The following is a 26,172-nucleotide window of genomic DNA, read 5'->3' as shown; positions in this document are numbered from 1 at the left end:
AGGATTGTTTCAGCCTGTTTCGCGGCATACCTTTCGGTTTAGGTATACACTATTTACTTAATCTACAAATATTTAGTATACATGTTTTTGCATTCCTTGTAGTCCCTCCAACTCCACGTCAACGTTCAGCAAATCTTGATTCTTGAACTCAGCTCTGTTCAGACTCTCCATCCATTCCTTAGCCTGTCTTTCTCCTTTTTACCTTATGTTTTCTAGACTATACTAATTCGTGTGGATTTTGTGGGAAACCTGCATATGGTTTTTAATATTCACAAAACAAATCGAATATCCATAAATGCAAAAAGGTACTCATCCAAAACGAATCTTGTATTAATTGTGTACTTCTGACAAAACCCAATGAATATTTCCCATTTGCAATTGAAGCAATAGTAAAGAGGTTTGTGTATGTAAGTGTACTATAGTATCCCTCCCAGTCAGTATATAGAGTGTCTTATGTAAGGAATGTTTGAATGTAGCATAGTACATTTGTATGTGTAAGTACCAGTATATATATAGATATATAATACTCGTAGTAAAGAGGAACTGTGAAGCGAATCTTTAGTTTAGGAGAGTATCCCTCTCAAGTACAGTACAGTAAGACAATTATTACAACCCAATAGATGTGAGCAAGCATAGATATTGGATAGAGGCAAGAGTAAAGATATTTGCATATGTAAGTGTATTAATATTAAAGAGCATCGTATACCTCCCAAACTCTTAGCGGATTATTTAGTGTCAATACTGTTTGAATATCACTTAATCTAGATTATTTGTTGTGTTGTGTTGTGTTGAGTGTACATACAATAAATGTAAATTCGTGTATTTCGGTTAAATTCTTAGCTTACAAATAACTCTGTGTGTAGTTTCAACTCGATAAATACATTCAGATATACAATACATAAATATTGTCTATATTTTAGACATTGAATGCCCCTCAAATGTTTTTGATGCGACAGACACATAACAGTCAAGTTAGGTATATGGTATATAGGTATACATATATTGATATTGGTATATTTGGCGCCATAAAAATAGACATCTATATATGGTATATATGTATTTATTATCTCTACAAGAAAAGCTCTTACACGTAAATTGGTTTCACCAATTAGTTTCTGTCTTTGGGTGGAACTAAAACTAAGAGTAAATCAGTCAGATGGGTTGGGATAGTTTGGGTTTGAATAAAAGAAAACCAATATTTGTATATAATTCAAATAAAAATTGTATTTATTTCACTAAAATAATTAAACAAATCATAATACATATGTACAGTGATTATTGCTTGCACATGCACGAAACGAAAGGGTAAACAGACTGACAGATAGACAGATGGAAGGGCTCTTGCCTGAGCTCTGAGTTTTTCTTTTCAATTAATTTTTGGTTTTTGGCTTTTCTGAATATTATATGCATGTATGTCTCATGTGGAGAGACCACTGCCATTGGCATGCTACTGTTGATGGATCAAAATATCCCACAATCATTTATTTAATGCCAGTTGAGAGTTGATTTCCAATTGGAGTACGTGTAAGTTGATTTTTTATTGCACAAATCATTGTTCTGCTGCTGCTGCGGCTGCGGCTGCGCCTGCAGCTATTTCTATTATTTTTTCCATCGATAATTCTGCTTGCGGGGCCCTTTCTGTTCCTTTCGCTGCATTTTTTTTATGCACTTTCAAAATAACAAAATGTTTCATGTTTGCATTTGTTTGTATTTGTTTATGCGCGCATGTGTATGTGTATGTGCTTATGTGTTTGTTTTGTGTGTGTGTAGTATACGTATTTAGAGTTATTCACTTAATGAGATCAAGTCATATAGCGCATTATCTCGCGCAGAGCATAGAGTAACTCGGCCTGATTACGGGCTTCCATTATCATCAGATTCACATGAACCTATTGGCGGGGGGAGATATCGATATAATTAACTGATAAATTTACTACTACGAGTATATGCTCTCCACACACCTTTTCACTGTCCTGCAGCTCGACAAGCACACTATCATAATCCTTGGTGGTAATACGCTCGGGAAAGCAACAGGCTGTCTTAATAAACATTTTCAGCGGACGAACAAGCAGCTAAGAGAACATATTTTTTCATTGAGTATCATTCAATAACAGTTCAACGAGAGAGAGTTAGATAAATCTTACCTGATTCACCTCCCCATAGTCGTAGTCATCGTGGCGTATGCCGTAGATGCACTGAATATAGTTCCAGATGGCTCGTCGGAACTTGGAGGTGTCCACGTTCTTGATCCCGCCCATGGTGCAGTACGTGAGATTGTAGGCCGAGCGAAACTTCTCATCCAAAAACGTTCCCACATCATTGTACAGCCTACGGAGTGGAGCGAAAGACAGCTTCGAGGGCGTGGAATTGACTTTTACCCCACTACGTACCCATCGACTAGCGAGTAGCCGTGATCCTCCCAGGAGTAATCCTGTATGCGAAACGTATTCACATTCTCCGCTCCGCGACGGGCAAAGTCCTGATAAATGAAATTCGCATCGTCCACATAGTGAGAGATGTTAGGTGGCAGGGCCACCGCTGGCTCCGGCGTCACGGCCGCCAATTCGGCGGTCTGCATCTCCACATTCTTGAATCGGCTGCTCAGCTCCGCCTCGCTGCACTCGTCCTGATTCTGGGAGAGCACCTTCATGCGTTCCATCAGGGCCTCCACACTGATGCCGTGCTGCTGGGGCAGCTGCTGGGCCGTGGCTGCAATTCAAGCGGATTAGTTTTCACAGAGCACATGGCCAGCCAGCTTATTACTCACCCAAATATCCGTTGAGGGCCGCTGCACCACCACCACCACCACCACCACCCCCGCCATCACCAGAAACAGCTCCAGGTGCTGGCGCTGGTGCGGCTGCATTTCCATTGTTTCTTGCAGCATTTTGGCTATTGTAATCCGGCTTTGTGCCACAACCACTGGCGTTGTTCAGCGATATCTCACCCAAAACTGTTTTCTGATGGATGGGAGTGGTTGTGGTCTGGCGCACGGAGCTTACCGCACTGGCAACGGGCTGCAATGGTGCTGGTGCCCCCACCGCAGCAGGAGCACTCTTCAGTTTGGGACTAGACAGGCCATCCAGCTTTTGTGTGAGGCCGCAGGAGAACACAAATGAAGATAGTGAATGGAAATGTGATAGCAAGACCATGGCGTGCACCACCTCCGATAGGGACCAGCTATTTTTTCCCTTTGTCAAAAGCTGTGCAGCACAAATCGCCAAAAAGGAAGAAAATTCATTTAATATTTAGTTGGGTGGCATGTCCATGTCCATGCCCATGTCCATATCCTTACCTCAATATGCTCCTTGCGCAATAGCCAGGGGCGATGGGCTAATATTTTATTTATATCGTATATGGCACGTAGTTTGGCGGGGATGTGGTTCAATCCGCGCAGCCACTCGCCGCTTCCGCCCTGATTGATGAACTCCTTCTCGTAGCGCTTCACCAAATACGGGCACTGATGTCGTGCAGCAGCCTGAAAAGAGTTCAGATCAGATCAGCTCGGAGGATCAGCGGATCAGCGGATCTATTCAGGTAACATTTTTCTACGCATTACGTCATTTGTTTTGATATCTTTAAGGTAGCCTTGGCCTCCGATCTCCCCCCCCAGCCCCCACCGCCGTTTCAACATTCGGTGGAGAGACCTAAACCAACGGAAAATAGAAAAAACAACAATCCAAGTGACCCACAATCAAAGATCTCCCAGGGTGCGGGACCTGGGAGATCTCCTCATCATCATCATCATCATCATCGTGAACACCTGAATGTGCTAAAAATATTTAAAATCGTCTGCCTTTGTGTGTGTGTGTGTATTGTGTGTGACCCGAAATGAGACAAATATTCAAACATTCAGAGCAGCGTAGAGCCGTCATTCCATTGTTGTACTCTCAATTCTTGTTTTTCCCTACGATCTGTTGTTGTTATTGTCATTAATTTGGCTGGTGGTGGTGGTGGTGGTGCCTCCTTGTGTGGAGCAGAAGCCTAATAATCATGGCACAGTGCCCCGCGACATGGCATCGTAAATCTTAAATAACTCGCGTACACCTCTCCACCCCCCCTCCAACAATCCCTAGTCTTTGGGGCCAACGATGCGTAGAAACCAACACACACACACACACACTAACACTCATCGTCACATCGTTTGCAATTTTCCGACATGAGTTGAACGAATGTCTTTATTATTTGCTCAGAGGAATGCCAAATGCCAAAGTCCTCCGATATGACACACACATAAATATATAGCTACGTAGCTATGTATGTTTATGTATGTAGATACATAATTTATCGAATTTATGTTTATTTTTATAGGCACACGCACAGCTAGAACCATTAATTAAAAATCTCTGTATATTCAGAACCGATCAGAGAGCCAGAGAACCAGATAATGTGTGGGAACACTATAGTTTATGGATCCAAAAAAATTGGCCAAATAATTGCCTAATGCATTTTCTGTAATCTGTAATAGTGCTCGTATTTATTTTGCTTTTGCTTTTCCATATTGAAAGCGATTTTGGGTTGGTTGGGGTTCAAAGTCCGTTTGGGACGCCCTCGATTTCACTTTGGTTGCGTGGAGTGCAATCGAATGCATCCATAAATCAATTTGAATTACACATTTCTATTCTACTAAAGCCTTTCATTACAGCAGAAAATATCTATTAAGATTGCAAACTATTCAATTACACAAAAGGGGGAAGAAGGGCTCCAAAAGGTGATACTTGTTTGAATCTCTTTTTGTCCTCGTACAAAGTTAAGTCCCTTCCTTCTATTCAAAATTAAAATCATTTTTAATATACCCAACATCTATGCAAATACATGGATATGAATAGCCCGAAAATTTTTTACCAATCCGTAGCGTTGTCCTTTGGGAGCTGCCTGCCACCACATTCAATTAAGGGAGGCCATGTAGATAGTTCAGAAAAGTGTACTCCATGCACTGTCGCCCACCTGTCGCTACTAACTAGAACTATTTATACCTACGGATGCACTCCACATTCTACGCATTTGCCATTTAATGCTTGTCCGTCAGGCATATTTTATTACTGTTGCCAGACGCCTAGTTCTAATTGTGTTATGGCGAAAAGAGGACTAGAGCTGAAGAGCTCAAAACCGTGGAAAAAAAGGTACATATTTCATTGCAAGTTGATATGCCAGCCGAAATGTTGCATTGGCAGCTGATTGGCATTGATGCTGATGGGGCATCAACCGTTGGTGGATGTGTGAGCTGCTAACAGAACCTGCAGTAAATGTGATTAAAATTGCCAGGGGCCAGTACCAGTACCAGCATCCGTATCCATTTATCGTATCCTAATTCCCAACTCCGTTAGCAACCAATCTGAAATCTGTTGCCGCTGCTAGGGCTCAGAATGGAGCAGGATATGCAGCGCAAAACAAAAGAGAAGGTGGGGTAGAGGCCACGCAAGCACATATGCATGTAGTTTTATTTCTGACAGCCTTGTACGTGCCACGAATAAATGGATATGCCGCTGGACCTATAACAAGATATCCCAAACAATAGACGACCATACAATGGTCTTTCCTCAAATCGAGTCAAGTCCGCAGGGCAAGGCGATGAGAACCAGATTATGCTGCAGCCAAAACCCAATTATAGATGGCACTGCCACTGGCACTGGCACTGGATGCAGATGCAGATGCACAGTGTAGTGTTTTTCGGCGATAATTGAATCATTGGCATACTCGCACAACACATGAAAAATATATATACATATGCATGAATGTATGTACTCACAATTATGGCCAGATAGTATCTGTAGTCGTTGGGCAGTGGTCCGTCGCCCTTCATAATAAAGTTCTGGGTGCGAAGGAAATGATCGTGGAAGTGTGGATGGTAGCCGATCACCTGCGTCACTTGATCCAAATCGTCGAGATCATCCATATCAATGTCTGTTGTGGCTGCTGTGGAACACTGTGGAGTAAAGAGAATCACGATAAATTATCACAACATAAGTGGAAAACTTGAGAACGAAAGAGAGTGGCGAAAAAGTTTTGCTGTAAAGTCTGGGTCTGGGAGAGTTTTCCTGCGGAAATCTGTTGCAATTAGGTTTGCCACAAATACATACACAGGACTTGTTGCTTCTTTGCTTGGTTGTTGCTGCCACAAAATGAATTTAAATGAAAGTTCAGGGTGGAAAATTGTTGCCTGACTAATTTGATTCTGTATTTCCTTCTGCTGTTGCAGGCTCTTTAAGGATTCGTTAATACAAAGCCCAAAATTCTGTGAAATATACAGACAGGTAAGCAGAAGGAGCAGCAGCAACAGCAGCAGTAGCAACAGCAGCATCAAGGTTGCCAAGGGACAGCAACTAATTGTACTCGATTCCAAGGAAAAAAAAAAAACAAACAAACATAATTTGAGTTCATTTCAGTGGAATTTTAATAGACCCTCTAATGAAATCTCTTTCTGTAGTTCACTTGCATAGATTTCTATCTAGCTTCCATTGTTGATAGGAAGCTCACCCCTTAGGCCAACGTTGGGGAGGGTGGATGCTGTTCCGATGAAAGAATCCTTCAAAGAATTAAATAGCATTGCAATGGATGCACCATTGATGCACGCAATTGCCGGAATCAATAAGCCGGTTGCCATGGGAATTCTGTTGTGCCTCTGCTATTGCTCCTACTACGGGTACCAAAGGATCGAATGGGGTATTAGGGTTGGAGGATTTATATTGCAGCTCTTCGTATTTAATACCTTAACAATGCAACAAAACGGTCAGGCTAAAGGTAGGAAGCAGAAGACAGAAGCTGCCAGATGACTCCGCAAACTAATTGCAAACAGCTTAAACATGCTCCAAACTATCGCACGAAGAGCACGCACTTTGCTGCAGCTCCTCGATGGTTGGCAAATCTCTTGGGCCCATTCTTCCATAATATAATCAATGCGCTGGTGCTGGTGCTGGTAGGTTGGTGTTTTTATTAGTTTATTTTCCTGTTGTTGTTTTGTGGCCACAAACTGGGGCGATGTTATTAAACGTTCAATGACATCGCCTCTAGTATTTCTATTTTAATTTCTTGATAGCACAATCTCTACCCATAAAAAAAGTAGCCAGTGCGTACACACTCAGTATTTGTATGTATGTGTCGTTGCATTCGATGAACCATTCTGAGGGAATAGTTGCTGAGACCAAAAATGGTTGTTCCGATATTTGCATAATCAAGTTTAGCCCCAAGTTAACCTTAGGCCAGCCCCCGCCACTCCACCCACTCGACACCGCTCAAAGTCACTGGCTTAAGGCACGCCCACACGCCCATACGAACCAGTGTCAAAGGCGCTGCTAATTTCATAATTATTCCATCGAATGAATCAAATGAATAGCCCGCCAAACGACTCACAAAACTGTGAGAGTGAGAGATATGTAAATCAGCTGACAAATAAATGTCATCGCTTTCACATACATAATTAATCCCACCGAATGTTCAGAGATACTTCGACTGAATGTGTAAATTATGTTGCTAGTAGCTGTCGCGGGTATAGCAAATGCTAAGCAAAATATATAAATCAGAGCTATGGCCACAAATCAATGTGATTTACGTTTAAAAACTGATTGGTTAAATCAGTTTTAATTCGGATTAGTACACATTAGAGAGAAAGAGAGAGAGACAGACAGAGAGAGAGAGAGAGAGAGTGAGTTAATTATAACACATTTTAATTGCACTTGTTAACTTCTATCAACATGATGATCATGACCAATGTTCTGCCATGGAAATTATGGACAATAATCCACACCCACACACACACACACACACACCCACACCCACGCACACCACAGACTCAAGGCAAGAGGTTGGTGATGGAGATGGGGGATCGGGGATGGGTTAGAAACCCGTTTGGAAAATCAAACTAGTTTCGTCTTTGGCATACAGCAGTCACAAACCACACAAGGCACACGACCCAGTCCCAGGCACCAGGCCCCACTCCACTCCCCCATTCCTGCCAGGGGCAGGGGGCTTAGGCCAAGTTTAATAATGGGCATATGGACGATGTGCAGCTCTGTGGCTACTCTCACACTCCACCATCATCTGCATACACACACATACATACATATGTACACAGGTATATATTTATGTATGCGATGGTATACACCATTAGCACGAAACTTTTTAGCCCTCAATGCGGCGTATACGTGATATTTGATATTTATTCCACTTCCACTTTCAAATGCATCTAACATACATACATCTTTTGTACGCACTCAAAATCATCAGAATTTAAACCCTTTAATGAGCCCACGGATGGGCTCCGCTCCGCCCCATTGTAAACGATTCTAAGTGCACAATTAATGCACAAAATTAATTGGATAATTTGGAAATTATACAAAGACTTATGGAAGCTCCATCCACCCACTGGATTAGAAGCGTCAGGAATATCATGAAAGCTATTCATGGAAATCAGATGCAGGTAATTGCATACCTGCAGTTGATTTTATAGACACAAACACAAGAAATTTGGATAGCTTAGAACGATATTAGGGTGGTGCGGTTGGGTGCTGCTTTGTACAGGGTATACAATGCACACCACAGCACTCTCTCCCACTCCCACTCCCTCTCCCTCTCTTCCGGATGCACGAGCAACGCAACTCTTTACGCTTTTATGTATGTACATGTGTATGTATTTCAGGCAATTAATTTTCGTAAGCATATGTTGATTTCCTAGGGAACAAAGCGAGACAAAGGCGTGGCTCAGAGCAAAAACTAAGACAAAATTAATAAATTAACATAATTAACGCAACGCAACGCAACGCAAAGCAGTGGATAGCAGAGCAGAGCAGAGCAGAAGCGAGAATAACAATACATTTTTGGTGTAATTTAGCTCTGAAATATGTATCATTGTTTTCCATCCACGCTAGCGTGGATCACTCAACACACTCCTCTCACATACTTGAATACTCATATTCGAACACTCGTACACTCATAAGCTCGTACACTCACACCCATATTCAAATACAGTGTCAACACACAGCAACACACGGCCCACAAACAGATTAAAACAAAAGCTGGTAAACAGGCAAATAAATTAGCATAAATGGTAGAATGCCATGGATAGAAAAGAAGAGAACAGAACAGACCAGAGCAGAGCAGAGCAGAGAGAGAGTGCCAGGGACAGGGATAGATAGGCAAGCAGAGGGATAGACTTATAAGTGGCGTAGGGGGGGATGAAGATATGGAAGATAGGGGTTTGGCTCGCCACAGAGAAGGGGGGGAGACACAACCCAATAAGTAGGTAAACAAGTAAAGTGGAAAAAACGTCAGGTGTTGTAGAAAAGCACACGAAAAACAAAAACAACGTCGCGAACAAAACAAAACAAAACGACAAGAAAGTAAAGCGAAAATCAGTTACAGTGCACAGCGAAGCGGGGAATACACTTACATTCACATCCATAACAAAAGTGGGAGTTACTGGATGATGGATGATGGATGGAGAGAAATACCCCTGGAGCTGGAAGCCAAAGCAGCGATAGGCAAATTGTGGGTAGTATTTATTTATGCAGAATGTTCTCGAATATAAAAATCTCATAGATCTACATACATATGTGATTAAATGTTAGATCGGTTAAGAGGAAAAAGAAGCCAGGTCTAGCCTGGCAATACTGAACACTGAATACTGGGCTAACATCATTATTAAAAGAAAAGAGAAAGTTGACTCAATTGAGGGATTATCAAGAGGAATACGCAAGCTTATAATATGGTCACACTCGAGGAGTGCCAGCTCGAGTACTTACTACAGCCACACTAGCGCAAAACACACACAAGTGAGAAAAAAACAAATAAAACTGTATAAAAAAGGCAAAACAGCAATTGTGCAAGCGTGTGCCATGTGCCTGTATGTGTAGATAATAATAAAGACATGTCTAGACGTGATAAACTATTTTTCCTATAGGCACACACACTATCACTACCTCCATTCGCATATACATTTATAGAAACTATGGATTTACATAGTAAAATACAATTGCATACATACATATGTGTATGTACAAATGTATGTACTCGTATTCCAGTTTTGCACTTGCATTGGCGAATATTTAATTAGATCTACTATGTAGTATGTTCTCTCGTACTCGTACACGTACTCGTACTATTTACTCTGTGAATAACAATAACAAATTATTACTGATTATTGACACAAACACACAATGTTTGCTGTTAATTAAATCATAAAATTGTTCGAAACTTTTTACACACTTAATTTTATTTTATTTATTTTTTTAATACATATCACGATACGCGCGCGGGGGGCCTGGGCGTCGGTAAAGGGGAAAACAACAATGAAAATATTTTGCTTGATATGCAAACAAAATCATACAATTTTGCACTCTGTTTTTATTTATTGATTGACATTTTATGGCCAGACAGACCAACAACCAACTCCCAGAGCTGGGCTGGTGCACGCTCCCGTCAGTCCATCAGTCCATTATCATTTGCATGAAGTGCATGGGGATGGGGATGGGGAGGGTGTTATGGTGTATAGTCTGCGGATGGTCAGGGACGGCGATATAAAGAGGGGAATTACATCCCTGCAGGGTAGAAATTTATGAAATTTCACTTGGATTTTCTTTCTACCTTTTTACCTCTACCTTAAATTTCCTCATTCTCTTGATTGGGGAATGCTGTTCCCTATTAATTCTAGAACAATGTCAATAATAATCAATTAATTTCAAGAGCAGATTGTGAATGCTCCTCCTGCGCTTGAGATGTTTTCCACATCACTTTTAGCGGCCATTTATCAAATCTATAAACAAATCCCACCTCCACCCCCACACACACACACACAATACATTGACCAACCTCAATATTATCTGTGTGTGTGTGAGTGGTGAGTGAGTGGTGTGAGTGGGGTGGGTGCAGACGGCCTTCCTCTATCCAAACTTCAAGTTGTCTGGCACTCAGAGCGACACTTTGTCTGCTGATAAAAAGCCGTGCTGTGCCGCAAAAAATAAAACAGCAACAGCAAAAGCATGACAAATTATTAGGTGAACAAAACACCCATCCCAGTCCATCCACTGTAAGATATTGTATGTCCATATACTATATGTGTGTACATATATCAAGTGTCGGCACGTCTCTCTGTAGCACTTACATATATATATGTATGCATATAGTTTACTGCCTTCCACTGATAACCGCCCACTGATAAGACACTCTGTGTGTGTCTCTCTCTCTCTCTCTCTTTTGCGGACAATGCAATTCGCTGGAAAACTGGCAAATGATCTGACAAATTCTATATATAGCCATCCACAAGGTCAACGAACTATAAAAAACTATATGTACTGTATGTCCTATGAATCTGTATTTTTATATTTGTTTCGAGTTATATTTATTAATTTTATAAATACAATGGGAATGGAAATATTTTGCTGACATTTATAAGCTTGAGGGGAAATTTATAAGCACAGCGACGATAAAAAAGAAAAACAAATTTCATAGAATTAAGATATTCCATTCAGAATGAATAACGCGATAGGACATTGTATTCATTCGATGCGGAATGATTCTATGAAAATACAAGTACTATAGTATGTACATCTGTTCGACTTCCGCCTTTTCGTTGGATGGAAAATAGGAATGCTGCTGATAATTTCATTGCATATCAAACTGAAGCATTCACTCACTCATTCAATCACTGCTACCATTATGCATTTCGTTCTGTAATTCAGTTAGTGGATCCATCAATCACTCAACGGCGAGAGCCGTCACTCCTGCACTGCTTCAATCAGTCATTAACTCAGTAATTCACTCATTCAGTTAGTGGGCTCCGTCCGCCGTCACTCACTCGAAAGACGAAAAGCCTTTTTGGACTCTTGCCAGGCGGCGGACTCAGAAACGCGTACACATCACATCTGTTTATTTTGATACTGCTCTCATGCCACAATGACTGACTGACTGAATGACGGACTGACGTTGTCCCCAGGAATCAAACAACAACCCACCAGCACCACCCTGCCGCCCCTGCCACTCCCGCTGCCCTGCTGGTAATGTATTTTTATACAATTTATATTTATTGCGTAAATAAAATTCTTTTCTTTTGACTCTTTTGCCTGTTGCCTGTTGGCTTTTGCCTTTTGCCTGTTGCTGATGGCCGATAGCTCTTGGCCGATACCCGCTGCCTGCCTGTTGGCTATTTCTGCCAGCCCTCGTATCGCCATGGGGTTCACCCTATCTGTTGGCTGCTGGCAATTGCAATTATTTATTATGTTTGTTTTTCTTTGAGTGAAATTGTGCAGCCGCATTCCATCATTGATGAGTGCAATCTTGTTTCAAGTCTGTAATTCCATTCCTAAGTGAACAGACAATATATAATTGTACTTTTGGGTAAATGGGAACTCTGTGGTAACCCAAAACTTCACCCAACTGCCGCACATCGCATTCGAATTGGGGTAGCAATGACAGCCACAATAAGTTATCAAATATGCTCTCTTCCAAAGCACATTCCATGCATAGTACTTACACATATTTGCATATGTATGCACTATAGATAGTCACCCGACAACCGCCCCCCAACAGGCCTGGCATCCATCTGTTGGCTCCGATTCTTTGTTACGCATTGTTTCTGTTTCTACTGCTGCTGCTGCTGCTCTCGATTTCAATTAAATTCAAGTCGCAATTAGCTCGACATTTGCTTACATTTTGAGGCCTGATTAGATGACCCAGAAAGATATTTGCAGCATTTTTATTATATTTTATTATGAACAAAACAAACCAAATCGTCAGCTATACTGTAGTACTGTAGTAGTACTTTTCTGTTTCTGCTTAAGTTGTTTTTTGTGTGTTATCTTTCGCATGGAAAAGAAGTGCCAAAAGCAGCTAAGGGCTGTGGAAACTATTCCATGACGGACGGGGACCGGGCTGCTTATCAAAATAGAGTTGGGTTGCTTATCGAGGGAGAAGCTTTAGCACACAGCAACAACACACCAACACCAACACCAAACACCAAGCACACAACCTGATGGCAAATAGTTTTAATTTTTTTGGTATTTAGTTGCTATGCTGCTAATTAAATAAACCAGACTAACAATCCACAAGCCACAAGCCACGGGGCTATGGACACACACGACAAATACATGCATGCATATGTATGTATGTATGTTTGTACAATTTGACTCTATAACTCTGCGAAAAAGCAGCAAGCCGTTAGCATTCCGTTCTATTCCATTGCCAAAGTTGAGTTCGTTTATTTATCGTCCTGCTGCCGCTGCTGCTGCTGCCAGGTGGGTTTTTCACCGCATTTCCTAGTTAATTTTACGCTCGGCGGCTAAATCAAATTAACATGCTCCTGCCCTGTCCGACTGCCTGGTCTCAATTATGTTTTGTGGGTGGTTGGGGCATGGAAAGTTTCGGAAAGTGCAACTTTACAAAGCATATGTTTCATTATCATAATATTTTTTCATTTACACATCAAAGCCGCATTTGCATGTGTGTGCGCATTCATTTAATTTAGCAATTTAACGAAGTCCCTAATTGTACAAAGACTGAACAAGCAACAAGGACCTTTCGTTTCCATAAATTAAGCTATATTTTAATAGCAATTCATTTGCCAATTAATTCTGAATTCTGAATATGCAATTATTCGAATTTGAAGCAAAAATAAAAGCCATGTGTCCTGCAACATACAATAATATCGCATTACTTGGCAGTAGATTCATGATTTAATCTACCGTAGAGATACACATTCATTCTGCTCTTGATACATAATTATTTTATTTTATTTCAGGTGGTATTCAATTGTGGTGCATTTCATTTGGCAACAATGCGAGGAGTCACTTTTAATTGGTTCCGTCTGTTGGCCGCAGACGACAACAAAACAGATGCACCTGATGCTGCATAGCCCTAAGGATATTAAATTTCCCTCGACCATCGACTGTCATTCAAATTGGAATTCATGCGAAATATCAAATAATTAAAATAAAGAAACTCGACAAGAGATCACGACCCCCAAATTCTGTATGCAAGAGAAATGCAATAGAAATGCTGCAACTGCCATCAGGTAGTTGCCGTAAATTAAATCAGAAAACTGTGCAAGATGTGTTAAATTGTTTGAAACTATACATCATTTAATGGTCAAAAAGTGTTTGTTATTTTTGAGCTGTGCTGTGCTGTGCTGTTCTGTTTACCCTCTGAATCGGTAAACAAGTGTATAAAAACTAGACAAACGTATCGACAAACGTTCTGGCAACGAGCAACAGGTAAATGCGTTTTATTGTATAACATACAAGAAAAATATCAATATTTTGATTAGGTATAGTGCAATATATTTAGAGGGGATATGCAGCTTGTGTGTACTTACATCTTGTGAGATTTGTCCCATATCCGCGTAATAATCAACAGCGTAGTACATGAGTCCAACTACAAACTTCAAGCTGCAGCCTGGATCAACAAATAAATATACCAATAACCAGTTTGCGGCTCAGCAACAGCCAACAGCTCTCTCGATCCGTCCGTTGTAACGTCTTTTGTTTATTGCCTTTATCGGGACGGACCGGGCCAGATTGAGTGCCAGTGGCAGAGTCAGAGCCAAAGTCAGAGACAGAGACAGAGCCAGTAACAGAGCTCCACGAAAGTGGAGCAGCTATCGAAACGCACTGGGGAGGCTCGTCAGTGAATTGTAGCGTATCGTTGAATCGAGTCAAACCAGATTTTGGTTTTACGTTTTTGTTTTGGTTGTGGCTGGCTGCAATTCAGATTCAGTTTCAGGGTCTCTTGATCTCTCTCTCTCTCTATTTATCTATGTATCTCTCTCTGGTTTGGTTTTCACTGTGGTTGATGGCAATTAAAGCTACTACAGCCACCACTGCAACTGCAAATGCAAGTCTTTTGCAACGCAAATAAAATACAAAGTGAAAACACAATCAATATGCTCTTTTTTTGGCGGGACACCACGAGTCGTGTGTCTGCCTGGAGCTGTTTTATATGATTGGGGGATTTCAGGTCAGTATCTCGCGTCGCGGATTGTGATTCAGACACTTGTACGTGTAGCTTTGTATCCGCAAAAGACTCTGATTATCCCGAGTGCGGTTCTGACGGCCACTCTGATTGACAATTGTTGCTGCTGCTGTTGCTGCTTGGCCCAACAGGTTGCTTAAGCGATTGCTGTTGCTGTTGCTATTGTTGTTGTTGTTGTTGGTTTTCATTTGTCGACTTTGAAGAGGAAGCGTTTTCCACACACTTTGCCACTATTCCACTATGTTGAGAGCACTTAGCGGGCCTTTAATCAGCAACTAAAATAGAGGAAGATACGCCTTGAATTAGCATTAATCATCAGTAAACAATGTCCCAAATAATAACCCGCTTATCAATATCAACCCACAATATTCCCACAGCAACAGTATATATATTTTTGGCAAACTTCAATTAGCATTCAAATGCCAGTCAAAATATTCAATATTTCGTTTGGTTTTTTTTTTCAAAAACAAACATCCAAAAACAAGCAAAAAAAAAAGAATAATTTAAATATTAAATCGATGGCCGAAGATATAGATACACTTTCAGGGCACATTAAACTGCCATGTGTTATGTTTCTTCAGACACAGGCCAGGCACTATATTCCAAGCCGTAATACCCTGCTTTCTAGAGGGTAGAGTGGAGTGCCTGGCAAGGGTAAATGCGAATGAATTTACGAGTATGGGAAACGTGTTTCTGCCAGTGCTCGATTGCCTCTTCCTGGGGCAAGGTAACGAACAGTCGCAAAAATAAAATACAAAAAAATATATACATGTATCCAGAAATTAATTGCAAGTGTAAACAACAGACGTGTACACGCATTTTTGGCATGCAGACGCAAAGTGGCAAACAAATAAGCGGCTGCAGACACAACAGCAGACACACAACAAATCAAATACACACCACAAATTTTGTATGTAGCTGCAACTGCGGTGGTGCGGGGCTGGGGCAAGTGATAGAGTTTCCCCGTTCACTTCGCACTGGATGTGTCTCGATATTCTTTTGCGGTTGCCATCCATTGCTATTGCTTTCGCGCGGCATCAACATTGTCATCAAACGTGACGCGTGACAGTGTTGGAGTGTTGTAGCGGTTGGGGGTTTGGGGGTCACATTTTGTAACTTAAACATTTGTGTGCGCACTCAAATGACATTAACAATGTTACACAGTTTCCTTTCCTATTGATAATTGTTTTATTATTATTAAAGGCAACGCCACAGCCATACAGAATATTGCGTTAGTGTTGTGAATGATTTGAATGCTGAATGCGGAATGCTGGCTGCTGACTGCTTCAGTGATTTGCTCAAAGTCAAGCAAGCTATTGTTGTGGGTGGCTGCTCAAGGGGCAAACTGTATTCAGATCGGAAGTAAGAATCTATTTGTCAATCAAACATCGTGATCGAATTACCAATTACCGCGACTACTCGTACCATTACAGACAAACTGCCATTACTCTTCTGTTCGTCTGTTGTTTCCTCTATTGTTATATGTATATTTTACTCTAACTGTGAGTGCACAACTGCTGTGGCGGGGTTGGGGACTGCAAGTGTCAGTTTTAATTATAATTATAATTATCAATTCGGAATTTGTATTGCCGGTTAACTCATTACACATATTGCACAATATCTAATTTGTTGCTGTATCTGTTGCTGTCAGTGGGGGCCTCAGTGTGGCAATGTGTCTGTGTACGCCACTGCGTATGAGCATTGCCATCACGTATACGCAGCGTTAATATCATAAACAGTTGAAAACTAATTTTCATGTCATTGATTACGTTCGTATACTTCATTTTGCTTTTGCATTGTCAGGTTGTTTGCTTTTTCGATTTTCCACCTGCATCTCCGTGTCCATGTCCATTGTGGTGGATGTACGTCAGTGAGCATAGACAAAGGTTGTTTGGGGCAACCGAAAATTCACACAATACGCTCTGAATGGGAATTGATTCCAAATAACTGCAGACACCCTAGACCCACCCTAGACATCCTACGCAAAATGACAGGCGTCATGGTGGGCCTTTCATTTGCTTTTCTGCCTTGCTGTGCGGACATCATTAAGAATGAATATGAATGTACGGGGGAGGGTCGGCGACCAAACCTCCTTCCTCGTCAGCCTGCAGCCTGCACCTTTGACATTCTGTTATTGCCATATCAAACCATCCCTGCCCCACTACTCACATTTTCTTTTATTCGTGACTGATTCTAATACAAATTAAAGTACATTTGGTGTGCGTGCCGCGCGACTCCCCCCCCCTGTCCTGACACCATGTGCAGCCCCGAGTGCTGTTCGGGAAAGTCGCCCATTGCCCGGAGGCTGCAGGCCCTGAAGCAGCAGCGAATGGACGAGGAGGAGGCCAAGAGAAGGCCCAAACCAGTGATCTGCACGCCGGAGAGCCAGCTGTACGCGTACGGGGAGATCGAGGAGATGGCCCAGCACATCATGAAAGTGTGCCACATGCGTCCCAAGATCGGGATTATATGCGGCCAGTACCTGCGCCAGCTTATCGACATTATTGAGGATCCGGTGCTCATACCGTTCGAGGATATACCCCGTTTTCCGGTGTCCCCCCTGGAGGGTCATTGCAACCACCTGATCGTGGGCACCGTAATGGGGGCCACCGTGATGGCCATGCAGGATCGCTTTCACACGTACGAGGGCTGGCAGCTGGCCAGCAGCGTCCTGCCCGTGCGCGTAATGAAGATGTGCGGCGTCCAGCACATCCTGCTGACGTGCGCCGCGGCGGCAGTGAATCCCCAGTATGCCGTGGGCGACATTGTGCTCATCAAGGACCACATTAACATGCTGGGATGGTTGGACAGGACACCGCTGACGGGGGCCCACGATCCGCGCTTCGGCGTTCGCAAGCTGAAGATGACCCGCGCCTACGACAGCCACCTGCTCGACAAGAGCCTGGAGATTGGCGTTGCCTTGGGCCTCGAGGATGTCCTCCAAAAGGGCGTCTTCGCCTGCCTGAGTGGCCCCACCTACAAGACGAACGCCGAGGGGCAGGTGCTGCTTCGGATGGGCGTCGATGCTGTGGGCATTTCCATCGTCCACGAGGTGATTGTGGCCCATCACTGCGGCCTGAAGATCTTCTCGCTGGGCATCATTACGCTGCCCGCCAACGAGGCGGAGGAGACGGAGGCGATGGAGATGCCCATGCACCGTGTGCAGGCCTGCACCAATCTGATCTCCCGCCTCATCTACTACATCCACAACGATCTCTGAGATTCTTTACCGTTCGCACTATCCCCAAAAATAGATTCCCTTACCATCGCGCACCACTCGCTTTTTTTTTGTCGTTCTGTTTGGTTTTTATTTTTGCTTTTGCTTTTGTTTTTATTGAAGTGCAACAAAGCAACAACTGTTGCCAAGAAAGCTCTCAACGCGGAAACAGCGACAGGTGCAGCTGTTGTTGCTGCTGCCCCACTAAGGGGGGGAAAAGGGGAAGTTGCAAGTGTGCCTGGTGTCAAGCTGTCTAATGGCCCAAATGGCCAACGATAAAACTGTCAAAGTATTGGGAGCACAGCCCAGCACTCGGCGTATACGTAATACGCCTGCACTTACAAAAGACACAACAAAAGCGCAAACTGCTCCCCAATTCCCCGTGCGTTTCTATACATTTTATGGTAATTACCCACGAAACACAAGCGAAGTAAAGATAGTTTCTGCAATCGCAATGAAACTTTTTGGGAGCCTCATTCGTCAAGAGTCTGTCAGAATTAATTGTTAACCCACCTGATGCTTTGCTCTCCTTGAAGGAGCTCTTTTTCTTAAAGGACAGGCATATATTTGACTCAGAAACAGAAAAGAGCCTCTGCATTTATCTGGGAAATTTCCATTGTTCCGTATTGAAATCGAACTGCTTTTGTAATACAAAAATTAAAACTTAATTACTCGTATCAGACATTTTAGACCATTTTTTGTTTGGCAATTAAAAGTTTGCAAAACTCTTTGTTGTGTTACACGTACTCGTACGTGTATCTCAATCTGCTGCTTTGTGTGTCACATTGTTACTAATTTTATCAGTGCCCCATTGTTTGAGGCGGGGGGCCAAGTCGATGACGATGACGAATCATTTGCCAACCCATTCACCGCTGATTGTTCGAATATACAGCTATATATGCATATATATATGTATACTTAGGAAGAGTGTCAAAGAGAGAGAGAGAGGGGTAAGCAGGGGGAATAGAAACGCGCATTTTATTTTATTTTGCGATTTGTTTTTCTACTTATTTTCCGCCGCTTTTCATTTCGCAGCCAACTCGTCTGATTTATTCGGTTCTGAGCTTTTGGCATTTCGCATTCGCATTTTGTACGAGTGGAAATGAGATGCGTCAAGTTCAATGAACCACACAAATATGATTATTGAATTATCCGCGATTAATTACACGAGAATATCCACGGATTGTGGTATCTGCACCAGTCCATATGCCCCGTGGGTGCAGTGCTGCACTCTTTTTTTGCTTTGCATTGCTTTGCGTTGCTTTGCTTTGCTAGCTGCAGTTCAGTGCACTGTGGCATTGCATTTAATTTTATTTGAATTTAAAAATATCAAAAGCATTCGAGGCATTTGTGCGTGAATATCAGAGTGGCAGCAATTGAAATGCCCCTGCCACAGCGAGCAGCAACAGCAGCTGATTGCCAGATACGTAGATACGTACGTGGATACGTGGATACGCTGATATGCAAGTGTAGATAGAGATACACAGATAGTCGGTTCTGTATATTATAGATACACTACAAATTGGTGTGCAGCAAATAGTTTTGGCATTTCAATTGCCTCGCATGTGCAACATCTGCATGCGCTCCTGCTCTTTCCCTTCGTCAAATGGTCTTTAAATTGTTTAAACTAATTATATATTTCGCCACTAAATAACTAAAATATTTAAATATTTAATACTTTTCCTTAAACCAATTGTCCAATCAACTTGACACATTTCAAGATACATTCATGCGTTGTATCTTTTCTGTGCGTATTTTCTGTGTAGGGGCTGCTGCTGAATATTTACGGATTATTTTTCATTCTGTAACTTGAGAATTATGTATAGTTCCCAAACTTGGAGTGGGGAGACACATGGCGGGGAATGGCATGAAAATTGTATTAAATTTACTGAAATTCATTTGCATTTCCGTCACAGTAAATGGGCTACTTCCCCACTTTTGTATATACAATTAAAATGAGAGGGGGAAACTCTGTTCATCTGTTGATTGTCCACTAGGAATTGCTTTTGAGCTCAAACAAATGTTTTACGGAACTATATGTAATCTATAAAAATTGTATGATTAAATGTACATACATGTGTATGTACTTATGTATGTATATATTCGAGTGTCTGCTGACGTCGTTTTATTACGCTACCCTGATAAGAAAAAAAAATAATAACATTTACTAATAATAATGAAACCCAAATGCAATAAATGAATATCAAATCTCAGCAGCAAGCAATAAACAAATATAAAATTATAAAATGATTCAGCGTGAAAAAGTGCAACATTCTGCCACAATTTATTCTAGAATATTACACAATATTTCCGCTCGTTGCTAGGCCCATGAGAGGGGAGTTCTGGCGCTTCCCACCTTTGCCAATCATTTTGGATCATAAACTAAGTTTATTAGATTCGATTTTGGTCTCATAAGAGTGTATGAATTTTTGCCAGCCAATCCAAAATTATTTTACCACAAATTGCATTACACTTTTGGGGGAAAACAAACACAAAGCACTTTCAGTGGAATTTTCATCTGCTAATTGAATCACATTCAGGGTTTCGTTTCGCCCCTAAAATATGGTCCATGGACTTAAAACAATAACTTTCGTGCAACGTGCAAGCTGGAACGCCAAAGTCCAGTGTCAAAGCCATAAACAAAAACCGTGTACACTGTACAGCTCGAGGTGAATGTTTGTATAATTAAAAGCAAACTTTCAAAGTTTTCTGGTACTTTATGCGAAGCCGCCAGAACGCAGGGCCGAAATTAATCTTCTTACCTGCTCACTGTCCCTCTTTTCCCCACTACTCAGTTAGTTGATGCTCTTGGCAAAACTTTCTGATAAAATAAACAAGCTTCATCCATTGAAAATCCGAAGAAAACGAATAAGAGACATCCTCTCCTTAGTGGCAGGTTATTAGATTATATTTTGTTGAGCATTGGGAAAGACCTATGACCCAAGGGCCCCCCCACCCCTTTGCATGTATAGTTTTTCAAGACAAAACTCCCTGATCGATTTAACCACCGGAGATGGATTGTAGTAGAAAATTGCAACAAAATAACCATATTGCCGGCTGCCGCTCTGATGCAGTGTTGCACTGGAAGTTGCCGTTTTTGTTGTTGTAAGTTCAGTCACCTCGTTTTGCGGCCATAGAAGTGACGCCTGTAATTGTAAGTACATACTATGTGCGATAGTTGTAGCTGCTGTTGGTGCTGCTGCTGTTGTATGTGGCAGCCAGTGGCAATTGTTGCTATTTGCCTAACTAATACATTACACAAGCGACGTCAAGTGACGACAAACGGCCCGTTTTGATAAATCATACGACTATGGTCGACAGGTCGTATACTCAATGACAATTACAATTCGTTGCTGGAATTGAATGGAATGCGAGGGTTTTGCTGTTTGCAGAAATCATTCTTTAATGTGAAGCGAATAACTCCCTTACTCAAATGCCACACACGGAATTACACCCTGACACTTCTGACGAACGGAGATTCCACATGAAAGCTCCTCAAAATTTATTGCAACATTCAACGAGAATACACTCATTTCGATCTCTCGAACTTCAAGCAGAATTCTAGTGCTTTTCCATCGCACACTCATACACTCACAGAACCGAAATAACTGTTATAATGCGCTTGGCAACAGCAACAGCGAATCGAACTACAACAGAAACAATCACAATCAAAAGCAGCTCGTTCGTCCGTCTTCAAGCAACAGTTGTTCGCTTGGAGAGCACAGTGCAGTGCAGTGTAGTGTGTTAGTGTGTGAATCAATGAGTGATTGAGTATCACTGATTGAGTGAGTGAGCGAGCGAGCGAGTGTGCGAGTCGAATGTGCCGACGGCATAGCAACGGTTGATATCATAATTGGCATTCAATAACCCAACAGCAGTTCATCATCAATTGCCCAAACCCTTAACAATGTACGAAAAATATCTCTCATTTTTTCATTTTTTTTATCGCACACAAATATTTATACCCATCAGATTACAAATAATATGCAATTTTAATTCTGAACAATTTAATTACAATCATTTTTATTGTTGATTTTATATTCTGCATATTTAATTTCCAATTATTACAAATTTAATGGAGTTTTCTCCGGTTGAAGAGAAGCTTCAATAGCCTGTAGCTTTTGGCTTAAATCAACAAAATTATACCGAAATTTACAGACTTTATGCTGACAGATGCATTATAGCCAGAAACAAACTTCAAATTCTTGGGTATTCTTTCGTCTGCAAACAATTTCTGGCATTAAGAAGCAAAGAATTGAGCAGAAAACTCGTAAGTGTGTTTTGTACATACATACATATGTACGTATTACGTGTGTATGAATAGCACAAAGCAGAATGAAACAATGGAATGATGGTGTGCAGACGCAAACAAAGTTAAGAAATGTTTCGAATAATTTCACAAATAAAAAAAACGCCAGGCATACGAGAATGAGAGAAGGTACAGATACAGGGGCGAGAGTGAGCAAAAGAGAACGCACAAAACGTGCCTAATTTAGATTTTCTTGCGGTAGGTCAGGTCATGTGCCAATTTCCTCAGCTCAGAATTGTTTTTTGTATGGTATGTGTGCCAGAGACCAATTCCAATGCTTTCACATTCGATTCAAGGACCTCCAGCCTTTTCTTCCTACTTTCTGGCCCAAAAACTAATTATGCTTGCCTTCAGTCAATCAATGCTTGTGAAAAACCGCAAATCAACTGACTTACCTTTTGGCTAGTGACTGGGCGCAGACTCCTTGCTCTAGTTTTTGGGGATTTTTGATTTCTGTTTCAGTTTCTGGTCAAGGCAAGGACTTTAGTGGTTTCATTCGAAACTGGCAGATCCCAGCCCATTACCATTCCCATTTCCTATTCCCTGGGATGGGCGTATAGTGGTCACAATGCTTTTACATTGCAATGCGTCTGGCATACAAGCAAAAAAACAAAACCAAAACACATGAAAGGCTAGCATTGGGCGACAAAGTTTCCGTATGGATACCCTTGTTATTAAAAACCAACTTAATGCGTTCCTATTTATAAACTGCATGCAGAATACCTGCTTTACATCATTATACTCCCCAACAGGGTAACAAGAAACCGAAGCTGGCTGGGACTCTGGACATGTAAATGTGAACTGCAGACTGCACCGCTTTCCCAGAGGGCGGCACATCCACAATGAATTGTCTTTGTCTGTAAATGGTGCCTCTGGCGAGAGCACATTGGATACTACATATGTATGTACATATGGCCATCGATACGAGAAACAAATTGCAGTTTTTGTTTTTTTTTTTTCGGAAAAGAGAGAAAATCTTAAACTAGTTTTCAATAGAGGCGAAACGAGAGACGCGCTTAGTAATGAAATTTAGTTTTCATCATCATAGGAAACTTACCCATAGAGAGCGTCGGTAAAACGAATCATTTGCTTCATTTGATTGATTAGCTGATTGGCGCTCTCTGGCGCTCTCAATGCAGGTTAATTGCTGACGATGGCAGAAGTGCAGGGGAAGTGCAGAGTGACGACCGCCGTTAATTTGCTTCTTGTTGATTTTGCCTTATCGAGTCGCGTGGGTTGGTCTCTTTTTGCTGTGGCTCTGGCTTCTCTGATAAAGCGACACTCACACTCACGTTGATTTCTTTACGAGTTAAATGTGTGTGTGTTTCGGTGATAACACAAACACACACTCAAATACAGTTGGTTGCAGAAGAGAGTAACTAATTGCAGTATGTCTTTCTTTCACAGCCGCAACACAGAATACGAACGAGGGAAGAAACACTGTGGAGGAATAAATCATTATAATGCGTTAATAATAAATCTATAGATATGTACATATGTATGTATATTTATTTTGGAGATCTCGGAAACAACAAGAACTAGAAAATGGCGCTAAAGTTGCGCGGGTGTGAAATGATATGCGTTCGGGCCCATGTTGTTTAAATTATAAATTTAGGAATAAGTTTTGGATTTGGCCATATTAATTATGTAAGAGTCGATTGCATTTGGCGCGAAGCAAACACAAATCAAGAGCAATAATAGTTTAAATTTAAATTTAAATTAAAAAAACAGCGCGTGTAGTAGTGGGGAAAGCAAGGGGCAGTGGGCAGTGGGCAGGGAGCATCACTTAATTTGTTTATGCGGTTCGTCGTCTGTGGGGCCCCACATTCTTATTTATGCTTTCCTCTGGTTATTGTTGTTTCTCTTTCTGCTCTTTCTGCTCTTTTATTTTTTTTTATTCTCTTTTTGTGTGTGTTCGGTTTGGCCTGTTGTTGATTTCTGTAGTAATTTTCCATGCAATAACAATGATTCTCTGCTTTTTTTTCGGCTTATTATCTTGAGCGCGCGCGCTCTTTTCTTGTTTCTTTCCAAATTTGACTAATTCTGTACAGAACAACAAACACAGCACCAATTTCCGGACCGAGAGCACACACACTTAAACATAGAATGAAGTAAGGATAGTTTGGGGAAATTACCAGATAAACAAAACGAACAAATCAAACAAACTAAAAAGGGAAAAACTTGTGTCCGTATTTCGGAACACTCTCTTGTAAGCTTAGCTTAGTGTAGTCTTGAATCTTCCAGAAAGTGGGTGAAGAGAGGGTGCGGGCTGCTGCTGCTGTTGTTGCGTGCGAGCCTCGCTGTGTGCCGTTAACTCGCGAGCGATGACAACCGTTACGCGGCAAGTCGAAAACAGAAATGAAAACAGAATCGTTTTCACTCGGCCAAAAGCTGTCTCGTAGCACCAGGGTATGAGCAAGCAAAGGTAAGGCCAACCATCTCTTTCTCTTAGCGACCCAAGCGTCAGACATATGCGCTCAAAATATTCAACCGCCCCTTATAGCTACATATACCTTGCGTAAAACAACACCAACATACGTGAACGAGACCCGAAGAGCATGCAAACAACACACATACACTCTCGCATGCAATAAGCTTCTTACACGAGCAGGGAGGGGATGGAACGGGAAGTGAGAGTGGAGCAGCAACAGGCAGGCAGGCAGACAGACAGTCAGAGCTGTTAATGTCGGAGCAACGGGTGTCCGAAGAGTGGGGGGAGGGGGCCAATAAGCATATGAAAAATCGTACGCTACGCTCGCGCAGAGCGTAATTTTAGAAGGTGACGAATAATGCGAAGCGCTCATTCGACGCCTCTATACATACCATTAATTTATGAGAATGTGAAAATCACATTGAAGAGCAGTTTGCATAAGCATACAGACATACATACGTATGTATACGAATGCTACTTTTGGGAAACGCTTAGATGGTGGGTGCGTCACCCCATATAAAAACACCTTGGACTCGACTAGCTGTTGCCTGCATTCTATTCTACACCCTACACTAATCGCAGCTCCTAAGAGTGGGGCTAGGCTGTTGACGATTAGTAAACACATAAAAAAAAACCTTTTTGTCTGCGCTCAAAATGCTAGAAGCCCATTCGGATGACAACCTAGCCCAAGTTTACAGTTGTTATTTCTGTTGTTGCCTCTTGTAAATTTTTGTACATATACAATATGCACATACATACATATGTGTGAAGTGCACATGTAAAAAGCACAAACAATGTATTGAGCGGGGCGTGTGGGGTAACAATAACCGCAAGCAGCAGCAGCAGCAGGCAGCCACAACAATAACTATAAAATTGACAACGGCGCGAGAACGACAACGACAACGACAAGGCTTTATATGATTGAACTCTTAAATGGCCAAAGTCCCCTTGACACCCACCCAGCCACCCACCCGTTGTCATCTGGTCCAACGAACACAAACAGAGGACTATGCGAGAGTGTTGTTTGCCGTCTTCTCGATTATCAACAGTTGGTTTGCCCATACAGGGCTGGCACCATCATATGAAAAGAGGCGTCACTATCAAAGCAACTGATGCATGAGGCACAGAGCGCTGCGTCGGTCAAAGAAAATTTCAGTCAAAGCTAACCAAACAATATATGCAACGGCGATGGATAGCCAGTGTGGAAATGGGATGGATACTGGGGACCTGCATTCGGTAATAAGCCAACTATGGTCATAT

The 26,172-nt window shown here is 41.9% G+C and overlaps 2 protein-coding genes across 2 annotated transcripts; one reads left to right on the top strand and one right to left on the bottom strand.

Moving 5' to 3' along the window:
• Positions 1-1,204: 1,204 nt before the first annotated feature.
• On the bottom strand, positions 1,205-24,840 carry LOC111076146 (sestrin homolog). Its single transcript, XM_022369815.2, has 10 exons — positions 24,617-24,840; positions 23,539-23,921; positions 14,300-15,230; positions 5,750-5,926; positions 3,296-3,478; positions 2,768-3,203; positions 2,391-2,709; positions 2,145-2,328; positions 1,962-2,072; positions 1,205-1,889 (listed from the first exon to the last, which is right to left on the bottom strand). Exons 3-10 carry the CDS (start codon positions 14,348-14,350, stop codon positions 1,803-1,805), a joined length of 1,548 nt encoding a protein of 515 aa, XP_022225507.2. The 5' UTR covers positions 14,351-15,230; positions 23,539-23,921; positions 24,617-24,840; the 3' UTR covers positions 1,205-1,802.
• On the top strand, positions 17,213-18,175 carry LOC111076114 (purine nucleoside phosphorylase 1). The gene has a single exon (XM_022369761.2). The coding sequence runs from the start codon at positions 17,213-17,215 to the stop codon at positions 18,173-18,175; it is 963 nt and encodes a 320-aa protein (XP_022225453.2).
• Positions 24,841-26,172: the final 1,332 nt, after the last annotated feature.

The sequence above is a fragment of the Drosophila obscura genome, unplaced genomic scaffold (assembly GCF_018151105.1).
Source record: "Drosophila obscura isolate BZ-5 IFL unplaced genomic scaffold, ASM1815110v1 contig_186, whole genome shotgun sequence".
In the NCBI taxonomy this organism is placed as follows: domain Eukaryota; kingdom Metazoa; phylum Arthropoda; class Insecta; order Diptera; family Drosophilidae; genus Drosophila; species Drosophila obscura.
The sequence above is the reverse complement of the archived record's forward strand: the minus strand, read 5'-3'. Positions and strand labels throughout refer to the sequence as shown.

Bases quoted from the DNA above. Each gene is read 5' to 3' on its own strand.
- LOC111076146 (XM_022369815.2), bottom strand. From the start codon at position 14,350: ATGTACTACGCTGTTGATTATTACGCGGATATGGGACAAATCTCACAA. The intron at 3,479-5,749 runs GTGAGTACATAC...AACTCTTTTCAG, and splicing joins GATACTATCTGGCCATAATT to GCTGCTGCACGACATCAGTG. The intron at 2,329-2,390 runs GTACGTAGTGGG...TCCACTCCGTAG, and splicing joins GGCTACTCGCTAGTCGATGG to GCTGTACAATGATGTGGGAA.
- LOC111076114 (XM_022369761.2), top strand. From the start codon at position 17,213: ATGTGCAGCCCCGAGTGCTGTTCGGGAAAGTCGCCCATTGCCCGGAGG.